The sequence below is a fragment of the Corvus moneduloides genome, chromosome 1, assembly GCF_009650955.1.
Source record: "Corvus moneduloides isolate bCorMon1 chromosome 1, bCorMon1.pri, whole genome shotgun sequence".
NCBI classification, from domain to species: Eukaryota; Metazoa; Chordata; class Aves; order Passeriformes; family Corvidae; genus Corvus; species Corvus moneduloides.
In genome coordinates this window covers 119,228,090-119,249,620 of record NC_045476.1, presented here as the reverse complement: position 1 = coordinate 119,249,620, position 21,531 = coordinate 119,228,090, and the positions used below count along the sequence as shown (strand labels likewise).

Below are 21,531 nucleotides of genomic sequence, written 5' to 3'. Positions count from 1 at the left end.
AAGTGTTATATGGTTTTATCATATGTTTCTATTTATTTTACTTTTGATTCAAAAATTGTAGAATTAAATTAGTGAGATTGAAATAGGAAAAATATATGAAACATTATCTCCTTTCTTCTAAAGTGATATTACAAGCTACTGAGAACTAAAAAAAATTTAAAGCCCGCTTTGTTTTTTCAAGTGAATGAATTTTTTTCCTATGCCGAAAAGAATGGAAGATCATATGCAAATATTGGGTCCCTGGCTTGCCTATTTGTTTGAAGACTTATCTGCATTTGAGTTTTTCTAACCTCAAAGTGGTATTCTAAAAGAAGTGTTTATTGACAAGAACAACAAGCAATCCACATTTTTCAGCTTAACTTATTAGAAAAGGGAGTATCAAGAAATATGAAGCAAAAATGTGTTTGCCTTTCTGTCTGTTTTATAATTTATGGGGAAAAAGTCACGTTGACATAGGGGCAGTTAAAAGCTGTCAATCTCAGAATTGTTGATTTGTCAGTCTGGGAAGTACTGCATTATTGAAAGCAGTAGCTCCATGCGTGTCACTGTCTTTGCATTGTTGGAACAGTACCATTTATATTCTTTTTGCAGAAGTTTTCTTAGCTCTGTGGTTTGCTAGCACTGGCCATGTGAGTTGATCTGCACACACACTCCCTGTCAGGATTTACATTTACATGTTAGCAATGTCTGTTGCTAACAGGGAAGCCAAGGCAACAGCACCACTCTCTCTTAATTGGAGTACACTGAATTTCTGACACTTGTGTCTATAAGGGATCAAAACTCATTGTAGCACAGATTTGCCAGGGCTTTCTATTTCAACAAACTATTGCTTTTTTGTGTTATTTTGGTGGTGGTAAAGGAGATGGGGAACAGAATGGATCAGTGACACTGCTAAAGGTGCTTCCATGAAGACTGTTTGAAAAGCGATGTGTGCGCTGTGCCTCTGCTGGCAGGGGAAGAAGAGGCTGGGAACTGCCAGTGAGCCCTGCTCTTTGTACCACAGTCCTAACAATCTGCACCAGCATCATTTGCTGTGGATGGTGTTTCCTCTGTAAACTATTCATTTGCTGCTCAGAGCAACAGAGCAGAGAATGGTTTCTTCATATACAGGTTATGCAACAGCTGATGGAAAATTTTCTTAGTATGTACTGTCCTTAGAGGGTTACTAAGGACAGTACATACTAATCAGCTTCCTTGATTAAAAATAAAATCAAATAATTTTTTCTATCTGCTCTTTTGTGAAAAAAAGTCTTCTTCTAGTACGGACCTTGACGTAAAACTGAGATATAAATATCTCTGGTATATATCAAGTTGAGGATCACAGTAATGACCTCATGCTCCCTCTTTTCAATCCAGTGGATAATTTTTTATTTTAGCATGCTTTTATACCTAAAAAGTATTTTTCCATTTTGTCATTTCAATCATTTTGCAGGTAATGTACTCAAGACTTAAATTGCTTCTCCTCCAAAATAAATTCAGAAGAGAATTATTGTTAGAAGGATGATTTATTTCCTTTTGTATATACTAAATTAATATAGTATGAGTCAAATTATAGATGAATGAACAAATGTTTTATCTGCACCTTGGTCATACTTCTTACTAAAGGTAAATTATAAATAGTTTAAAAATGGTTAATTAATATTTCAAAAGTTTAGTACATTGTTATGATGGCAACAGTGTATGTTCCAGGTAGTTAAGTCAAACATGTCACTAAATGGTTAGTTAATTGTTAATGATTTTCTTGAAATTAAAGTATTTTTGAAATAGAATTTTAAATAAATAGGTCTTTTCAGTGTAAGCATTATATAGGGAGAAAGAGGAGAGGCTGAATAACTAACACAGATTATTTAAAGATCTCAGTTCTCAGAGGAACAACAATATGTTTAATTTCTACGTTACTTTAAAAGCAAAGGCATTTCAGGTGAAAAGAATGAAGAGAATGAACCTATGAAGAATGAATCTCAGGTATACAAAAGTAAAGATGATATTCATATTCTCCCTCCCCAAGAAAAAGAGACAATGCTTCTTTATCCTTGGTATGGCTGCAAGGAAAAATGGCATAACTTTGCCCTTTGAAGGACAAAACATTTGCAAAAAAATGCTTAAGTCCCAGGGGAATGTATGAGAGGCAACACCTAACCCCCTGGGACCAGGCTAATGGTTCATAATCCTACCAGTAGGGCTGACACCTGAGCCTGCTCAGAAAAAGCTTGACAAAAATCCCACCCTGTTTCTGCATATAGCTATCCTGAAGACTGAGGCAAACACTTCAGGATTGGATTTAATGTCTGAAATGTATGGCAACTTACTCATCATTTAGGGATAGGTGATCGGTGTGCTCTTTAAAGAGATACGTAATATTTAGAGGAAGCCTCCTCTTGCACAGTGCCCAAGAGATTAGAGTTCATATGCAGAATCACGACTCCTGGTCTCAGCATTGTCCTCGACTCCTTTCACCTCCCTGTCTTCCCTACTCGTGCTCCCAGACTCCACCTCAAGCCCCATCCCATGGCACGTCATGGTGCTGTGTAGGGCTATGATCAGTTCTCTGCAAAGATCCCCCTTCAGCAGCACAGCTCCAACCTTGGATTCCTGACCTCAAAGCCGCTCGTGGATTTTGTGTTAGGGAGTAGCTGGAAAGGAGCCTCCCAGGGCAGCACTTCCGAGAGGGAACTGAACTGAGTCATGCTCCCTTTTCGTGTGCTATCTCTGCAGCCCTGTGAATTGGGAATTTCTTCCCGCACAGTGGCACAGCCTCAGCGACGACTCCCACCTCAGTTTTGCTTGGAGCCTGGTTGCTAGGAGATGGCAGCTCTGAGTTCAGGTCCCCTCCTCACCACAGCCAGCAGAGACCCTGCATCCCAATTTTTCCGCCTCTTCACCACATACTGCGACAAGTAGCCAGAACTCTGGTCTCCCACTTCTTGGCCGTGTGCTCCGGAACACGTGGGCTGGTATGCACCAAGGTGCACCATCGCCCTTGCTGCATCCTCCAGCCAGGCTCTGCATTCTGGGCTTTGCCAGAAGCTCAGTACATCTGCTCTGCAACAGACTCCCAGATAGGGCTTCAGTGTCCTGGCTAGAGGGGCTCTGGAGGACACGTAAATTCAGGGACAGCAAATCTGTGGGTTCCAGACAGCGAGGATAAGGAGATCAATCCTGAGACATTCTGCTCAGCTATAGGAGTTAGTCCTGTTTGCACTGCACCCCTTTAACACAGTTTAGTCCTTGATAGATTGGCAGAAGATCTGTTATTGAGCTCTGTGAAAAAAAATGAGGCTCTGAGTAAATCTATGGCAGGAAGTATAATTTAGTTGTAGACATAAGGAGGCAGAACATCTGAGTCTTGAGAGTGTTAAAATTTTGGACGATGAGTTAAGCTATGTTGCCAAGATAGAACTTTACTGTGCAGCTTATGAATATTCTCTGAGAAAATAATATATTTTCTCTCATAAGAGACATCAATGACCTTTGGAGATAAAAGGTAAATTATATTAAAGTTGAATTCTTGGCCAAAATACATTTCAATTCTGGCCATTTGTTTAAGATTATTATTACTTAAGAAAATGCTTAGGAGACCACTTTGGCCAACTCTCTTAAAAATGTAAAGTTTTGCCTTAGCTCATATTACTGCCCAAGAGGCCCCATTCTTATTGTTTATGGAATTAATTGTCTGATGGTTCAGTGTTCTGTATTAAATATTAAAATTTCTGTTAATAATATATATCCCTTTTCCTGAGTTATCTTAGTTGTGCTTCAGGTGAAAGTCTCTTTCACCAATAAATATCTGCAAGACAGGGATGTCTTTATCTAAGGAAAGTTGATAGTGTTTCTTTGAGAAGTGGAAGCAACAACTGCTCCTAATGCATACAGGATGCACTACCCTTTTTACTTCAACACAGAGACTGGACACTGTTTGAACTATTTGATCTCTCTAAGTAAAAACTGTAAATAAGGTTTCAGATATTTTATAGCATTCTTAATATGTTTGGTCTATTTAGCAACCATGAAAGGGTTGTGCAGAGGAGAGATGCATAAAACAGACAAAAATCTTACACAAAGGCGAGATAATTCTAGATCTTTTTTTTTAGTTAACTACTCTGAAAAGGTCCTTTAAAAACAAAACTTCCATAGATCCATTTTATTTGAAAACACTGAAATATGTTTTCATCAGATGAGAGTGTAAAATCAAACCCATAAAAAAAGTCAAGAAACAAAGAAAATGTTCTAATTCATACAGACTAAATCAGATTTTGTGTCACTGAGGTCACTGTGGCAAGATGCCAGTCACATACTGATAGTTTTCCTTGCTTCCAACTACTAAAATGGATTAAATTTTCTCTTAATGCTTTTCTTTATTTCACCTGTGTCATTAATAAAGTTGCTACCAGGGCATTTTGTGATCATGAGTGGAGGTGAGGTACTCTAAGCAGTAGATACAGTAAGTGCAGATGGGGAAAAATACACTTTCACCTGAAACATCATCTCCTTTCAGGGAAAATTGAAGGGCTGTTGTGCTAAATTCTGTTAAATATTATGCAATCATCAAAGAGGCAAACAGGGAGTGTTGAGGAAAACTCATGGTGTGCAAACAGACACTGCTCTTACACAGATAACAACAGTTTTCAAGTCACTTTTGTGGAGCCCTCCCTACTTTATGGTCTTTGTGTGGAAGGACACTCACTCAGACTTTTTCAAACAGGAATGCTGTTTTATTCCATTCCTCTATTCCTTCTGTCATTTCTGATACATCAAAATAAGTAGTTGGTGCATTCTGCACTGGTTTACCTAAATGAGAAATATATGATTCTCTGACTTGTAAGAGTCACTCCAGTACTCTGGCTTTTTCCTATCCTTTCCCACTATTTCTGGACAGTGTTGGGTTTTGAGGAAGACTGTGAACTCTTCAGGGTGAGAGGGTAAATGTTCTCCTTTAAAAAACAGTATGGTTGGCTTGTGGAGCACAAGTAAATTAATATTCTCAGATTTTTAGGAAGCCTGTATTCTCGCCTATTCCCATTGTTTCTGTTATGTTGATATTTGGTCAATCAGAAATATATCTGTGCTTGTTTAACATGCATTATACTTTTCTGAAAGCAATAGATGTAGAATCTTTACAATGCAAAAGACCTTCACGTGCAAGGTGAAATGTAACCGTAATTCCAAACCTTTTCTTGTTTTTGCAGGATGAGGCTGCTCCAGCTGACAAGCAGTACAAACAGGAGCCAGCCCAGGTCACTTACTCAGCATCAGCTGTTTCCAGCACACAGGAGGTGTTGTACATCAACGGCAATGGGACCTACAGTTACCATAGTTACAGAGGGCTCGGAGGTGGGCTGCTAAATCTCAATGATGCTTCTAGCAGTGGTGAGTTTCCTTACAAATTGTGCCTGTGTGTATATGTGCCGTTGTGTATTTCCCCCTGCTGTACAGAAAGCTAGTCCAAGGGGTTCGGTATCCATAGGCCATTATCACGTAATGAGCAGGAGCACAATCCTGCAAACAGCTACTGCTGAGCAAAATACTTGCTCCCTGCATGCTAGTCTCCTTCCAGTTTCAAGGGACTAATACACAATAGAGAAGACTGAACTATAAGCCTCTAACAAAGCTGAGTTAAAAAATGCAGGGTTAGATCTTCAGTCAGTTTGCATGACTTTATGAGGACCTTGTCATTACTGTCTTCTCCTACACTGATAACAAAATGAGGCCATTGTTATATTTTTGGCTCGAGTTTCAAAACACTGAACTCCATGTTGTGTAACACAAATTAATTGATATAGATTTCTTACCAGCTACTTTAATTTACTGCAGATAAGGATCTGGCATACCAAGTGTTAAATGAGAAATCAGCATATTCATTTATGCCCTAGACTAAAAATGATAAGGTAAATATGTGTCACCATGAGGTCATATGTCCCTCTGAAAAAAACAAGTGGTGTCATTTATGTAGACAACTTTCCTTTCTTCTTACATTGGCATGCTTTTTTAACAAAAAAAGTGTAAGCAAATTGTGGTATTTGTTTGAAATAATCCCTCATATTGATTTTGTACAAATGCAGAGCAGTACCCTTCTGATAAAAAGGGTATTGTCTCTCTGTCAGAGAAAAGTGATTACTCTGGAAGCCTGAGGGTTTATTGACTCCCAGGACTGTATTTAAAGAAATGTCTCAGAGGATGGAGAAATCCCTAGGGTTTTGCCCTGGCTGATCCCTCTCTGGCTGACGAGTGCCAGTTCAGGTAGAGGGGCTGACTTAGGAAAGATGGTAATTGCTTGGCTACTGCCTCTATATTCAGCATGCTCAGCAATTTTCAAGATGCTGTCAGGGCTGCAGCCTGCAGGGAGTTACTGCTATGTGGTGTCCTGGGGACCTTCAGTCACGTCTTCTTCCTCACCCCCGCCCGCAAAATTCTCAAAGGTCTGTGAATGATTTGTGCTAAGTTTTTGAAAGGCTTTAAAAAGATAATACTTTAATTGTCAAAAGTCTTTGACTTAAAGACAGTGAATGATAATCACAATTGTTTCCATACACATGAAGAGTACATCTGAAGCACTGAATATGGTCTCTGATCAAATATTTTCATAAGAGTAAGACAAGCTGTCGAAATCTGTTTTTTTTTGTGAAAATGCATAAGAACTTTAAAATTGTCTTTTACGTTATGTCCAGAGAGGATCTGAGCCAGTTCCCACTGAAAACAGTTGGCATTTGCCCTTTTACCCAACTAAGAGTAGGATTAAACTCCCCATGTGTTATTTGTCAGCAAAAGCCATCAATATTGTCCTGGTTTATATAATCTTAAAATGTGAGGAATCACAACTGTTTTGTGTACTTGTTTTTCCCTTCAAACTTCTTGTAATAGGATACATTTTCATAACTCCCATTTTTCAGTGAATTGTGGAGTTTAGGCAAAAGTATTCTATGTCGCTTCAGCATGCAATTTTAAAAAATGACATACAAATTAAACACCATAAATTAGTCTTGCTTTCTGATTAGAAGCCACATTTTCTTTATGCTTTTAACATAGAGGACTCCAGTGTTTTCTCACAGTTAAAGCTCAAGATAGGTTTGCGTACAGACATATGCTCAAACAATTCTTCTTCCTTGCCTTTCCCTACTTGCACTGGTCAATTTTGTCTGTATGTCCTTTTACTCTGAAGGACCAGTAAGCCACTGCACCTCTCCCATATGGTTGTTCACAGTTGGAAGTTTGTGCGAAGGTGTCCGTCTTCTCCACAGGGATCCTACAGGAGCCAAAGTACATAAGCTCCATGAACCAAAAGTCTTTGTATGCCAGGACTTGGAAACCAGTTGATGCTGACAGTCTAGTTAAGTTGGTGGTTTGTGACCCACTAGCCATTTCAGGAAGATCAGGAAAGTTGTGGAAAGGCAACTCCATCCATTTCTTAGTCTCACTGACACAAAACCAAACAGTAACCAAACTAATTATGTCTTGGATATTAAGGGTAAATTGCTCTGGCTCTGGCAGCTGATTTCCCCCCAGGACAAATTGGAGGACTTGGAGGCCAGTTCCTTGAGATCTGTCAGTCCTCTCTGAAATGTCTGTTGATAGACAAGAGGAGTGGTTGGAGTTGAAATTGACAGGGATGACCTGTCCTGACAGACCTCATAGGACAGTTGTTTGCAATCATTGCGCTGTTTCCAGGACTCATGTTCCAAACATATGCAAGGCTGTTAAAATGGTTAATGAATTACTTCTTTGGAGAACAGGATATTTACTTGCAAATTGTGTTCAGGAGCTAACAACTAATTTAAAAATGCAACTCCTTTTCAATATAGTAACCCACCAAATTTTCCTGTCACGTTTACAGATGTTCTCCTAGTGTAAAAATAAATACACACCTCTGTCAGAATGTGTGTATAAACAAATTCTGTCTGGTTTTGTGTATCTGCTAAAACAGAAGAAAAAGAAGGTGCGATAGCTGCCGTAGCTATCTAAAATTCACTGCTTGATTACCTATTTCTGGACCTTCCCCCACAGTAATATTATAATTAATGTCCAATTAACTCTGTCTGGTATTCCAGCTGATGCATGTATTTTGTATTCTGTGACTCATTTAATTTGGTTATTTCCTCTGTATAAAGTTCATCCCTACTCTGACCTTAGAGACTTAGCTGTCTGTTCGCCCAACTGTTTGGTGGCTCAGGCTCAGGGACCTCTCTGTGCCTGCTGTTGCAGTGCTTCCCTCCACATGGGGAGGTCTGTCCTTCCACATGGCTAATTACAGAGCCATAATTAGCTCCTCACACAACTGCATGGGGCAAGCCTTCATGAAACTGCTCAATATGAGCAAACAGAATGCAGCAGCTTGTGCAATGACCCCTCCTTTATTATGGGCTGGGAAAAAAGCACAGAAGGAAAAGGCTCGGTTTTACAGCGCCAAGGTGTCTTTTCCCCCTCCTTTTAAACTTTTTAGGCCAATCCAGCTTGGCTGGAAACATTCACCAAGCAATCTGAGGGTTGACAGAGTCTGTGTCAGCCTGTACATGGGCTGGATGGGCTGGGGAGAAGCGTTTGGTCATGCTGTGTTTGATTCTTTTAGATGGTAAAGGAGAGCTGCTCTTTGAGAAGGGTGTATTTCAACAGCTCTCTTTTTTTAAGGCTAATGCAGTTCCTGTTACGGAACTGAATGGAGAACCTCCAAGGTGGAATAGCTCAGTGAATGTAAACAAATTTGCTTGTCAGCTCTTAGCCAGCCACAAAGGCTTCAGCTGACTCCCCTCTATCACTCCTGGACGGAGCTTGGAAAAATGGCCAGCTTGAGGGCAGGAGGGTGAGGACAGGAGATAATGTTGCAAGCAAAATCTCTTGATACCACCAGGAGCTGTTGAAGTCCCTGCATGTAACCTGAGCCTCTCCTGACAGAGTGGGACCGGCTTGTCTCCCTGTGTATTTCAGTCCGGTGCTACCTGCCCTCTCCTGATGACTGTCAGCACTCTCTGAAGTCATGCTGGACTCCTTGGAATCATGGTCTTTGCAGCTGCATCATTTTCTGAAGTCCATTTTCTCAAAGAGGTGTCGAATGTGTTTCTGCTGCCATAGCTGGGTTTCCTGGAGGTGATTTGGGACTGTTTCTTCTGCATCATTGTCCAGTTTTCTAGGCAGAAATGCCGGTCAATTCCTTTTGTGTGTGTAAAAAGAGGGTGTTTCAGACTCAATATCAGGCTGGCCATGCAGGACATGCCCTTGTGTCACAGTAAGATGAAGTGGTGTGTCTCTATTTCTCTCCACAGATCTGCAGCCTACCTCCACCACAGCCACAACTCAGCACTGCATCCCAGGCACCACGAACGTCCAGTCCCCTTCCAGCTCAGGTGAGTTCTTCGTCTGAATCCCAATACGTTCATACCACAGCAAATCCTGAGCCCTGGCAGGCTTCTCTTTCAGCCTCCTCTCCAATTGGCAGGCCCGCAGACCATGATGGCCTAATAGCCCAGCTGGTAGCTGCTGGACTTCCACCGCATTGCTCACCCCTCCCTGCTGCTCCCTTCCAGAGGCTATGCCCTCCCAGCTGTTCCCTGCTTTAGGCAGGCCTCTTACCCATGTGCCAGTCAGCCCTCCTGGTCCTTCTGCCTCCTGGTCCTTCAGACGGTCCAGTGCCGCTGAAGCCAATGGAGTAGCTGGGGGAGTCTCCCAGAGCAGGTGCTGCTGACCTGCAGGGATCAGCCTGCCCGTGCTGCTCTGCGGCAGGGAGAGGAGTGCTGAGCACTCTTGTCCACTTGTTCATGGAAGGGAAGTAGGGAAGTACATGGAAGGCATGTGGCCAGGTGCCTCTTTTCCACATCCAAAAATTTGGTCAAGTGGTAACCTGCTGTAAAATCTTGGCCCTTTCATGATTGATAGAGACTTCTTGGTGACAAACTAGGGGAAAAAAACAACAGATGAGAGTATCCAATATGTAGCTAGTTTTTAAAATGCTGAGTGAGTTACTCACAGGTTGGCTAGCCAGGATGTAGGGGTTGAATGGGGTTTTTGCTGTGGTTGCTCTCTCCAGGTCTTCTTTATACCTCTACTCTTGCACAGTCTTTTGTGTTCTCAGTGCTACCCTGGTGACATCAAAGTGGAGAGAGGGGAAAGAGAACACAGTTTGTCTCTAACACAGATGGAGCTTGGAGCATGAAGAAACAGATCAAGAGTGATAGAGTTAGGAACCTGGGACAGTGTGTTTAATCCAGTTTAAAGAAAACTAAAGATGGGGTTGGGAGAAGTTAAATGGTTTAACCTATATTTTGGCAAAGGTGGGGACTTCTTGCTGTAAAATGCTGGCTGAATTTTGTGTTAAGATCTTCCCCACATTCCTCTTCCTCCTTCCTCATCCTCTTCAAATTGTCAGATACGTGGCACATGCGAGTACTGGTCCGTTGCCACCATAGGGATGGAAATGGAATGCCTGTGGAAGTGTATTACCTTCCTACCTCTGCGCAAAGCTGAGGCGACAACTGTTAAAGCAGCACAGGTATACACCACATAATTAATCTCCTGTGGTGGATAGGAAGGATCTCACATAATCATTTAATCACAGACCACTGTGTTTCCTGATCGTTGAAAATGAATGATGTCTGTAGGTATTTCTGTGTTTTCATATCACTTTCCTCAGGCAAGACAGCATTTTTTTCTGCTGCCTAAAGTAGCGGAAGATGTGTCTTCCAGAGGGAGAGGTGTAGAAGGGAGAAAGAAGCTTAAAAGGTCCAATTCATCAGCCCCTGTTTTCTTGATTTCTCCTGGCACTTGAAACAATATTGTTAGGCACATCTGCTCTGTGTTTGAAGGCAGGAAGAAAAGAAGCATTGGCAGATGCATAATATCACAATAAAGCATTCTTATTACAAGAAATACATCTGATTTGGAAATAAAAGGTAGCATACTTTGATTTTTTTTTTCTATTTAGTTTTATTGGAGTATACAAGAATATAGTCCAACCTCTCCTCTAAAGCCACTCATGGGGAAAAAATAGAATAGGTGCAATAGAAAGATACACACAACAGATTTCAAAACATGGGCAAATGTATTTTTCTCTAAATAAGTGCCACTGCTTTTTGCATTATCACTGATGAAAAGGTTGCTTAACTATTAATGAAAATGTAGAAGCATAGATGCTTCAGCACATAAAGCTTTTAAAAATTATTTTTTATTCTATATTGTTATCTACAATAGTGATAACCATTTTGACAGTCACTGACACATTTATTATTCTTTCAGCAGTTGCTACTTATAAGATTGGTAGCTACCCAGTGACAACATACAATTCTTAAGGGAATTTTGCTGAGACAGTTGATAGGGTCTAAGCAATCAGTATCAGCATGTCTACATCTGACCCATATTTTGGAATTTGATATAAATCATGTTGGTAATGAGTAGTGCATGAGGCAATAACTAGTTCCATTAAAGTCTTGTAATTCACAGAAAAGCCATTTGTTCCACAGTGTATTTAGTGGCAGACATTTCTAGCTGCTAATTGGATAAATGTTTGTCTAGCACATGAAGAGTGGGTTTTTAGAGTTTTCATATTGAGCTTGATGTCGTTCCAACAAAACAGTTGCACCTCACAGAGGAAATTAGGTCAATGTAACTGGACAGAGGTGGTAAATCAAAAGTATTCCCGTGTTAAAGTGTCAATCAGGTGGTCTCAACAAGAGGCAGAGGAACAATACTTTAGTCTTCTGAAAAAGTGTAAAAGAAAAAATTTGTCTCAGCAATTTGTTTAACCCACTGCTTGTGAGAATGTTGTACTGTTATAAAAACATGGAAGGTGACAATTTCGTGTTATGGCAATATCCACTAAGAGAAAGAAAGAAATGGAAATAAGTCTCCTGTCTTAATCTCTGTGATATATGCTTAATCTTTGCTTGCTCAACAGACGTTGTGGAACCTGATAATGTTTGCAATCAAGTTTTTTAATGGTCCTGAAGTACTCCAGAATAGGAAGCAGCATGCTAAAATGTGCAGTAACATCTTGGAGGAACCTAACACTTTAAAATTCACTGCAAAAATAGTCAGATTTCCCTCTTTACAAGTATATACTTTCTTGTTCCTGTGAGGACTGGCAGCTTAATAAATAATGTTAAATACACTAAAGAAATAGTAAAGATAGTTAATAAAAGACATGATGGTGAAGCTGTTCAGCTCTTTCCAGATTAGTAACCCGTAGTGATGGCTTCTGGAGATAGATGTATATGAAGCGTCCTTAACCAGCTATTTTAAGCCTTCAGAATAGCTGTGATTTATTTGTCTGGTTAAAGAGATATGGTAGGTATGATTAGGGTTTAGGTTTCCATGTGTCAATAGCTGATTTGCATAAAATTACATGGGAAATATCTACAGTGTAAGAATGCATTTACAGGTTGCACTTATTCCTTAGTTTCTGAATGGCCAGATATGACTGATGAAGCTACAATTAAGTTATAGCATTTTAGTATTTAGCAGCATGACCAACTGTTGTGAATCTTTATTACTGCCAGTGAGTGTCTATCATAGCTATTAAAGCTGAGACTGATATAACACATCCTGGGACTAATCTCTGAGTGGGGTGTTCTGCCAGATATAAAGCTTGGGCTGTCGTAGGTAAGCTTTAGATCCCATAGACTTGTCAGGACTTAGACTGGTTTGTGCATGATGGACATGGTCTTCTAGTTTTCCTTTCAGAGCAGTGCTTTGCACCATCGGTTTGTGTAAGGAAAACCTGAGAGGTATGACCAAGCACATTTCCATGTATATTTTACTTATGAATGGCATAAACTGGTATCCTATTACGTCACTTAAAATCTGGATTACAAATGAGAAAAGCCCTTCAGTTACATTTCATAAAATGATGTGCTCTGCTGCAGAATTCTGTTCTGCCAGATATTGTTTGTGTGTGTGTGTGTGTTTTTGGCAGTGACATGAATGAAAGTCAAGGAAAGAACATAAAAGTTAAAGTAGGTTCATGTGGAGCACAATATGTCAGTGGCAGCTTTTTCACTACTGCCTCAATAAATATAGATGACTTTAATGGCTTCTTACAGCCATTCAGCCCAACTGGCTTTATGATTGATATACCATTCTTCTCTGCACTGGGTTAAGATTTTACTTAAAAATATCCTCTGAGCTTCTTCATACTGTCATCATTTTCCTGCAGTGTACGGTCACACCGAAAAAAATTCACTGAGCTAATTGTGCTTATTTTATCCTTTGTACACTGGAAGTCATTTAAAAGTCAGTTCATTTGTGCTACTGTAAAACCAGATAACACAAGCTGTAAGGCTAAGTGCTGCTCATGCTAGTTGTGTAGTAGGAAATCAGATCTAATAGGACCCTTTCTGTTTGAGTAGTTTCTTTTCATAGTCTCAGCTCTGCTTTCATTCAGTCAAGGGGAGCTTTTTCATTAACTTCAGTGAGTGTGCGGACATGGCAATCTCCACATTTTTTGTGGTCTCAGCTGTACCTCTGCACAGACAAATAAGAAAGAAAAAAAAATTAGATTTATGACCAGATCTTTAGCTTCTGGAAATCAGACATCTCTTTCCATTAGTGCTTACGATTGTGAGTCGGTTTTGAATCTTATGATTTCAGTGGGATTATTTAGGAGAACCTCCAGAGTATGAATTAATGTGTTCTGTGTTATACCGCTGAATATGCTGAATTTTAAAATTATTCCAGTCTTTTCTGGAAAGCCTTGGCATTGACATACATTGTTCTGATCAAATTGAAGAGTGACATTTTTCTCATAGGAAAGCAGGATACATTGCTTTGGATAGCTTGATCCCAATTTCCAGGAGAGTATTAAGATTAGGATCAGGCTAGTCTGATCTTCTGCCTGACAGAAATACAGATTTGCTATACTGTCAAAAGAAATGAGCAGTATTTCCCAGATTTTGCACAAAATATACTGTTTGATAGGTATACTTGTCATCTGTATCCTTCTATACATGTTCAAAAAAGTCTTCAGTCCTATTCTACCTGTCCAAATTTACACTTCGGGAAGAAAAAAAATGTGTTAAGTGGAAAATGCAAGCATTTCATTAAAGCACCATGCATCTTAGCCAGTTAATAACTGATCAAATGGCCAGGGAATTTCCCTACAAAGCCAAAGTTCATGGTGGCAGGTGTTTTGTCCATCACAGTAACCTGCAGACTGCCCTCAGGAATGCTGTCTTCCATATGAAGTATCCGTGGTCTTGAGAATATTCTTTGAAGGAAAGTGCGAAGGATATTGCCGTGAGCTGCCAATACAACAGCATGGTGATTGCTGCAGAATCTCTTGTCAGTGTTCCGGCCTTACAAGATCCTTGCAAAGTACTGCCAGCTGTATGCAGCCCTCACAGACGATAGTGTGCTCCTCACTGTGGCAGCCAGATTGTCACCAGCCTAATCTCATTCATGAGCAGCTATTTATGTAAGTGATCAGACAGCGTCAGGCAAGTCATGTGGATGACCATTTATCTATGTCTGCAAGGGATTCACAATCTGGCCACATGCTGATTGAAGCACAAAATGTGAAAACAGCTATCTAGAGAACATAAGTTGGGTTTTCTGTGATAAAAATTGCAAGTGTGCATATTGCCATGAAGTCTATGATGGCAGCTGGAGCTGGGGGGAGGCTGGGGGGAGATGAACCTTCTGCCTGATCACCATCATCAGATCCCAGGGCAGGGTTTGGGGTGCAAGTGGCTCAGACTGTTGGGATATGCCCCCGGAGGGTAATTTTCAGCTGGCAGTGGACTTGCCCCTCATGTTCCGTAAGTGGGGTCTGTGATACATAAATATAAATTGCTGTGGTTCCTGTCGAGGCGACTGGTAACAGGACAGTTACTGCTTATTTCTGCTACTTGCACTCAGCTGAGAGCAGATCTTACTACTCTGCATTTGTATCTACAAAGCTGTGAAATGTCTCTGGCAGCAGATCTGAAGCATCTTTTCTTTGCTGTCTGCAGGTCCAACAGATCTCAGTATGAAGAGGCAGTTAGCAACCAGCTCCGGATCCTCCAGTAGTTCCAGCTCCAGACCCCAGCTGAGTCCGACTGAAATAAACGCAGTGAGGCAGCTTGTGGCAGGGTACCGAGAATCAGCCGCGTTTTTATTGCGCTCTGCAGATGAACTGGAAAACCTTATTTTGCAGCAGAACTGAGTCATGTGACCTTCACACCGGCCTGGTCTTATCTCAGAATTTCCACTAATGACATTTTGATTTCCCAGAGCACACACTTCAGTTACTGCACAGTCTTTTAGGAGAGTTGATTACCATAATGCCACACTGTTCTTGATCCATAAAGTGATGTGTTAAGGTGCTTCAAGTGAACTTCGACCTCTGGTATTTCCGAGGTACTTTACTGTGTCCAGCCTATTGCTTTCGTTTTAGTGTGTCAGCATAAATATCGAAAAAGTGGCTAGAAATTAACTCATTCTAACAAGTGGAGGAAACAGAAGATGCTGTGATGGTTTTTTAAAACAAGTGGTTCAAGATCCAAGTGCAATATTAGTGGAATGTGATACTGACTCATTGGACTTAAAGCTGCAGTATATGGCAAAACATTGCCAAATGTCCTGTTGCTACAGGGCACAATTGCAATTAAAAGGATCTTGTATTTTAAAAAAATGTAATTTTTATAAAAAACAAAACAAAAGATTTTTGTTTTCATTCAAGATTTTTCATTTTTACTTTGGTAAACTTTTTCACTGGTCCTGAAAATGTTTTGAGGAGCTATTTTAAGTCCCCCCTTCCTCTCTTGGACCCCTGGCTGTGCCCTTCTCCCCAACTTCATATTCTTTCTACAACGAGTAACTTGATGCTGGATAATTCCTCCCCTGTGTACTGTAAATTGTCATCTATGGTATACCTTCCAAAGGAAGTATGCATTTCCTGCATTCATGCCATTCTCAACTCCATTCTGTAATATATTGCAGCTTTATTAGCAATTAATAAAGAGTTGAGCGTTTTTTAAAAAAGACATATCGTTGAGAAAAAAAAAAGATGAATTGATTTCTTACGGTGAGCTCATCTGACTCCATGATCACTGCTGCTGTCTTATACAAGTCCCTCTAGTTGTGATTGGATGTAGATGATGAATGTTAAGAGGTTGCAAGTGACAATCTGAAAATTTGCACTCTTGTGTGTATTTATTTTTTTTCCTTAATTTAAACAAAATTCTTACCAAGGAAGGTCATTGACACTTCTGGTATAATTTGTATAATTCCCAGGCCTAGCTAAAACCTGTACAAAACTGTAAGTGGATGCAGCTGCAACTATAATAAAACTCTTCTCTTACCTTCCCCACTCTTCCCAACCCCTCTATTTCTTATTTTATAATATTAATTACACATTAATGGTGTTTTCTTTGTGCACTATGGCAGGCTTCTTTTTAAGTATATAGAAAAAAGTACTTTAGTTTATGCTTATTGTACTATCTGTTCTGTTGTTTAGCTTTTGTTGAATAACAAGTTTCTTGTGCATTCCTAAATTTGCCTTATTTCATGTACAAAATTTTATGTAATTCCGTTTTTGACAATGAGTTTAAGGCATCAGTGATATTTTATATCTACTTGTTACATATAGTTTTCCAAGTAATGACTGTGATTGTGACCAAGTAATGTGCACTTTTTCTTGTAACTGTGGACATTGCTATGCTTTTTTTTCTCTAGTGTTTCTAGAATTACTGTTGCTTACAGTTATGTAAAAGAAAAAGAACTTTTGTGATACTGTTGGTGAATATTAATGTGAAAAAGCCTATGAAATATGAGTATTTTGGAGGTACATAGATACACAAACATCTCTAAGTTGTGGACTGATGTTCACATATTTAAATGAGAATTCAAAACCTGAGGGCTGGAATCATTTCCTCTGTTTTGTTTGGGTAAATAAACAGATTTCTGTGTTTAAATACATGATTGTGAAACATTATAACATTTAAATCAAATAGCACTTAAAGCTATAACTATTATGGCCTTTAAACAGGGAAAAGGGCCTTGCAGTCCGATTCATGCAGGCCCTCATACATCATTTCTCAAAATTACTGAGTAAATCCAGTAGGATTCAGTCAGTAGCATATATAATTTAAAGGTGGCTGGAGGGAACACAATTTTGCCACTCTACATTTGTTCTTAAAAAATCATTGGATGTCTTTTTAGAGGCCCCTATTCTTGGATATGAGAATATTGTTGCAAATCCTTACCAGTTGTTGTTGCCCATCACTTGGGAGGTGCATTTGTTCCTAACATCATCTCCCCCTGGCCCGGAAAGCCTATGACTCGTCTCTGTCCTGGATGTGGGGTTGCCTCAGCTTTTGTCTCACCAGGAATTCAAAAGCCCATCCAGAGCCAAGAGCCTTTTTCCTCTCTTCCACTTTCATATATCTGCACCCTCTCCGGTCTCCTGCAGGAGGGGATGAAGCAGGTACCTTGTGCCACATCACTGTCTGGGCCTCACCCAAAGAAATCTCTGGCATACATCTTCCACAGACAAGAGTGGCAGCTATGCCTAGGTTTCCAAGTTTCCTTGGTCCTGTTGTGCAGGGCAGTGTGCCTCACACTGCCAAATAAGCAGCAACCAGCAGTTTGTCCAAGAGGCTGTTTGCCAGCCAGGAATCCTTCTCAGCTGAGCAGCCTAACCGCTTTTCAAGCTCTTTTGCTAAATCCAGGTAAGGACAAGAAGCTAGAGGATGAGGAGGTAAGAGATTTAATTCATTGTTCTATCCTCTGACTCCTCTTTCTTGTCCCTCAATTACTCCTTCTTTTGAGGGAGAAGTAGAAAAGGTAGGGGTCACCATACAACCTTCAAGGCCCATGATTAGTCCCACCTTTTTCCTGCTCCATTCCCAGCCTACTTTGATAGTTCTTCAAGTATGTCTTCTACAATATGTCTTCTACACACATCATCTTCTTCTGGGTGCCTCTTCTGGAGTATTTAGGGTCTTCTTCAATTGTAGGAGCAATTGATGTTCTTCTCTAAAGTGTCATACAGATACTTAACAATAACTGTGTCCTCAAGTGGTTTGTCTATGCCAAATTCCAGCAGACTGATGGGAGTTTTTATTCTAGAGTTGTTTCCATCTCTAAGTACTGGGTTTATTAATCTCTTCTTTGGAGCAATCACAGATTCAACTATAGTTTTAACTTCCTCTTATAAGAGGATACTGAAATTCAGACCCAACCTGTGAAGGAGAGACCATAAATCTCTGTCCACTTTTGTGCATGCAAATCTACATCCAAGAATTGCAACTAAATTTGTCCTCTTGAATCCAGGTCTCAGACCCACCTACTCTGTGTCTGCTTTGTACCTGCTAAGGCAGTAAAAGCACAAGGGAGAATATCTTACTCAGGCACCCAGCAGTAACCTCAGGATTATTTCTTTCTCTTATCCACATCTTTTGTTACAGTGGCCTGATTACCTCAGCCCAAATATTGCTGTTAGGATAAGGCCATTTTCTACCAGCATGGGTGTGTCCACTGAGTATGACTGCTTAAGGCTGCCTTCAGAAAAGTATTATCCTTATAACCAATATCTTTATTAAACTAATGTTTCAAGTTGGTGGATGTCTCACTACAGAACTTCATCAGTGCAGACTGGCAGGTGCTGGTCTTTCTTGAGACAGCCTCACATCTTCCCAACTTTCCTGGAGTTTCTTTGTGAGTGGTCCTGTCAGACCTTTAGTCTTCAAGGGATTGCTGGGCAGGGAGGGATGGTGGGAAAATCTCATATTGTCCCTAAACTTCCCTACAGGGTTAAGTACCAAACCTGACCAAGGTCTGGGTATGTTGAGTCTCTTTAGGCTTACACACACACTGGGAAGACAAGTCAGTCATCCATTTTTCTCTCCCTGATTTCCAGGGTATTTTTGGTTGTCAGGGCAGGCAGCTGTGGGTAATACCTTTAGAAACAACTTTGGGTTGTGAGAGTGGGCAATCCAACCAGCTTATCAGCTAATCAGACTGGTTTACTGCTTTCAATGCCTGCTAGGAAACTGGAGTCAGAACACAGTAACAAGACATCTGGAGTCAAAAGTTTTTACCCAGATTGGGACCTTGCTGCCTGTCATTGAAGGAGAACACCACCATACCAGCCATGGGGAGTATCAGAAGCTACAGAACGAGTATACAGAGGTAAGCAAGTATTTGACAGTTCTAAAGCTGCCCATCTTGTATGGAGAAGGAATTTTCTGAGTGAGGGAAATCAGGTGAACATGTATGTGACTGTGACTATAAAACTAACTGGAAAACAGAGTTACACTAAAGTGACTGGATATTCTTGCTGTAATGGTCTGAATACAGTGTAGGTGGAGGTAGGTTTTGTTGGTAAAACTCCATTGAAAATGAGGAAAAAATTCATTTCTCTGAAGTGCCTAGCACTGTGTTAAAAGACTCCCCACAAATTTGTTGAAGCTCCTCTGAATCTGGCTTTGATAGGCTTGTGAGGCATTCATAAGGAAAACATACGTTTTTCTATATAAAGCAAAGCTGACCTTGGTAGAGCCTGAAGTCAGGATCTAGTCCGCACTCTACCCACTATTGAAAAACACCAGCATGTGAAAAAGAATTGTGAAATAATGGTAGAAATCAAGCAATGTCAGACAGGTGGTTACTGGATTAAATACGTAAGAATATAAAATGCCGGTGCTGGACAAGATCAGTTGTTTGCAGCCTTGTGTTCTGTATCTGATAATGTGTAAAACAGCTAAAGATGTGTCAGATAGAGCAGACCAGAAGAATAGAGCAAGCCTATAGTAAGGATTTCCAAATGCATATTCATGGCCTACAACAGCTTAAGGCTGTGGTGGATTATCCCTTGCTGGCAGGTAAGTCCCCACCCACCCTCACTCCCTCCCCTCAGTGGCACAGGGAAAAAATCCAAAGGGCAAAAGTGAGGGAAAAAACTGGGTCAAGCTGAGTAAGTGAGGAAAGAAAAAGGGATGCAGAGGAAATCCCTCACCACTTCCCACCAGGAGATGTGATGCCCAGCTGATCCCAAAGCAATGATTACTTTGGACATATTCCCCACCCCAATTCCCCCTACTTCTTTTTGGCCAAGAATGATGTCATGTAGCATGATATATCATTCAAAAATACCAGGCAAAAAGAAAAATGAGTTGCTTGAGGCCATGCAACCTGTAAATGCCTTTTCCATTGTCAGGACTAAATCAAATGTTGTAGAACAGGTGCAGAAATGTTTTTAAACCTCTTCCCCAATTACCTACTTAAATCTCTTTTTCACCACTGACCAAAGGAGTACAAAGGAGCTGGAAAGGCTGTAAAATTACTAACTGCTTTATGAATAGAAACTTTATGGTGTGCCACATAATTCAGTTCATTTCTCCCAGTCTGGATATTCTATGCAAAAATTTTTGCTCCTTTTTCTAATGATGTCTGGAAACACAGTGTAAGAGTTCTAATTGTTGTGACCATATGTATAAAACTCTTTTTGTAAGTACATCTTTGCTGCAGTTAGCCAACTATGGTGTAAAGAGAGCTGGGAAAAGGATCCAGCATAATAGATAGGTTTGTCCTCCTTTTCTCGACGCAGCAGGGAGGTAAATTACAGTAGCTAATTAAAAAGAAACAGTGTTACTGAATTTTCAAGGTTTCCTACAAAAGAACTTAAATTAAAATTTTTCCTAATGCTCCCCTGGAAACTTACATCAGATAATTTTTCCTTTTTTCCTGCAAGACTGCTGTTTTGTTATTGTAGGGTTGCTAATCAGTTCTTGGTGCTGCTTCTTTTCATGCTCACTCACAGCACAGTGAAGTACTAAAAGCAGGAAAAGCAGCAGGAAAAACTGGAAAAATAGGAGGGATAAGTATTATTAATAATTCAAACATGTTTCAGTTTAACTGTTTTAAATTAATTTTATTTGTGGTTCCCAACTCACAGTGCTTTAGCGCCACAAGCTTGACCTATTTATTTCCTCTCACATTTTGTAGTAGGAAGGGAAGGATTTGCTCTGTGGAGAAATAGCTTCTAGCTGAGAAAAGCTCTTACTGCCCTAGCCAGCAGGCAGCCTTAACAATGTTCATTTGCTGCACCTGATATTTGAAAATCGCAAGCTACAAGGCATGCTTAACTCACAGAACCATTCTCTAATCATTGGAGGCACAGGCTATTTTTTAAACGTTTCTGTCCAATCTAGTTATACTATATTAAACCATATATTAATTGATTTAAACTATAAATAAGAACAGAAATAAAATTAGGGATTTAATAGAAATCCTTAATACCTAGCATAGAGTTGGAAAATTTGTCTCAGTGCTAAAGTGTAAAATCATATGATTTCTCCTTTTTAAAAAATTACTATTTTTTTGTTTACAGTATATGGAATCCAGATTTCTTCTGCTGTTGGGGGGAAATCTCTATAGTGTAATTCCACTCTCTTGTTTGGACTTGGGTCTCAAAGAAGACAGCACACTCCTTTTAGTCTCCCTGCCATTCATCATTCTGCTGCCTTACAAACAATGATGATAAAGGGCTTGAAATCATGCTAAATTAAAAAGTTACCACGTGGTTATTGACTAAACTTTAATGGCTCAAACACCAAATCATTTATATTCTGG

General features: G+C 40.1%; 1 protein-coding gene across 5 annotated transcripts in view; it reads left to right on the top strand.

Annotated features, from left to right (window-relative positions):
• Positions 1-16,875, top strand: part of NOL4 (nucleolar protein 4) — a 190,314-nt gene extending 173,439 nt beyond the window's left edge. For all 5 annotated transcript variants that reach the window (XM_032124476.1, XM_032124471.1, XM_032124492.1 and 2 more), the window contains 3 exons: positions 5,187-5,367; positions 9,252-9,332; positions 14,928-16,875. In XM_032124476.1, coding sequence (XP_031980367.1) covers positions 5,187-5,367; positions 9,252-9,332; positions 14,928-15,121 — 456 coding nt within the window. In that variant the 3' untranslated portion in view covers positions 15,122-16,875. The remainder of the gene's footprint in view (positions 1-5,186; positions 5,368-9,251; positions 9,333-14,927) is intronic.
• The last annotated feature ends 4,656 nt before the right edge of the window (positions 16,876-21,531 follow it).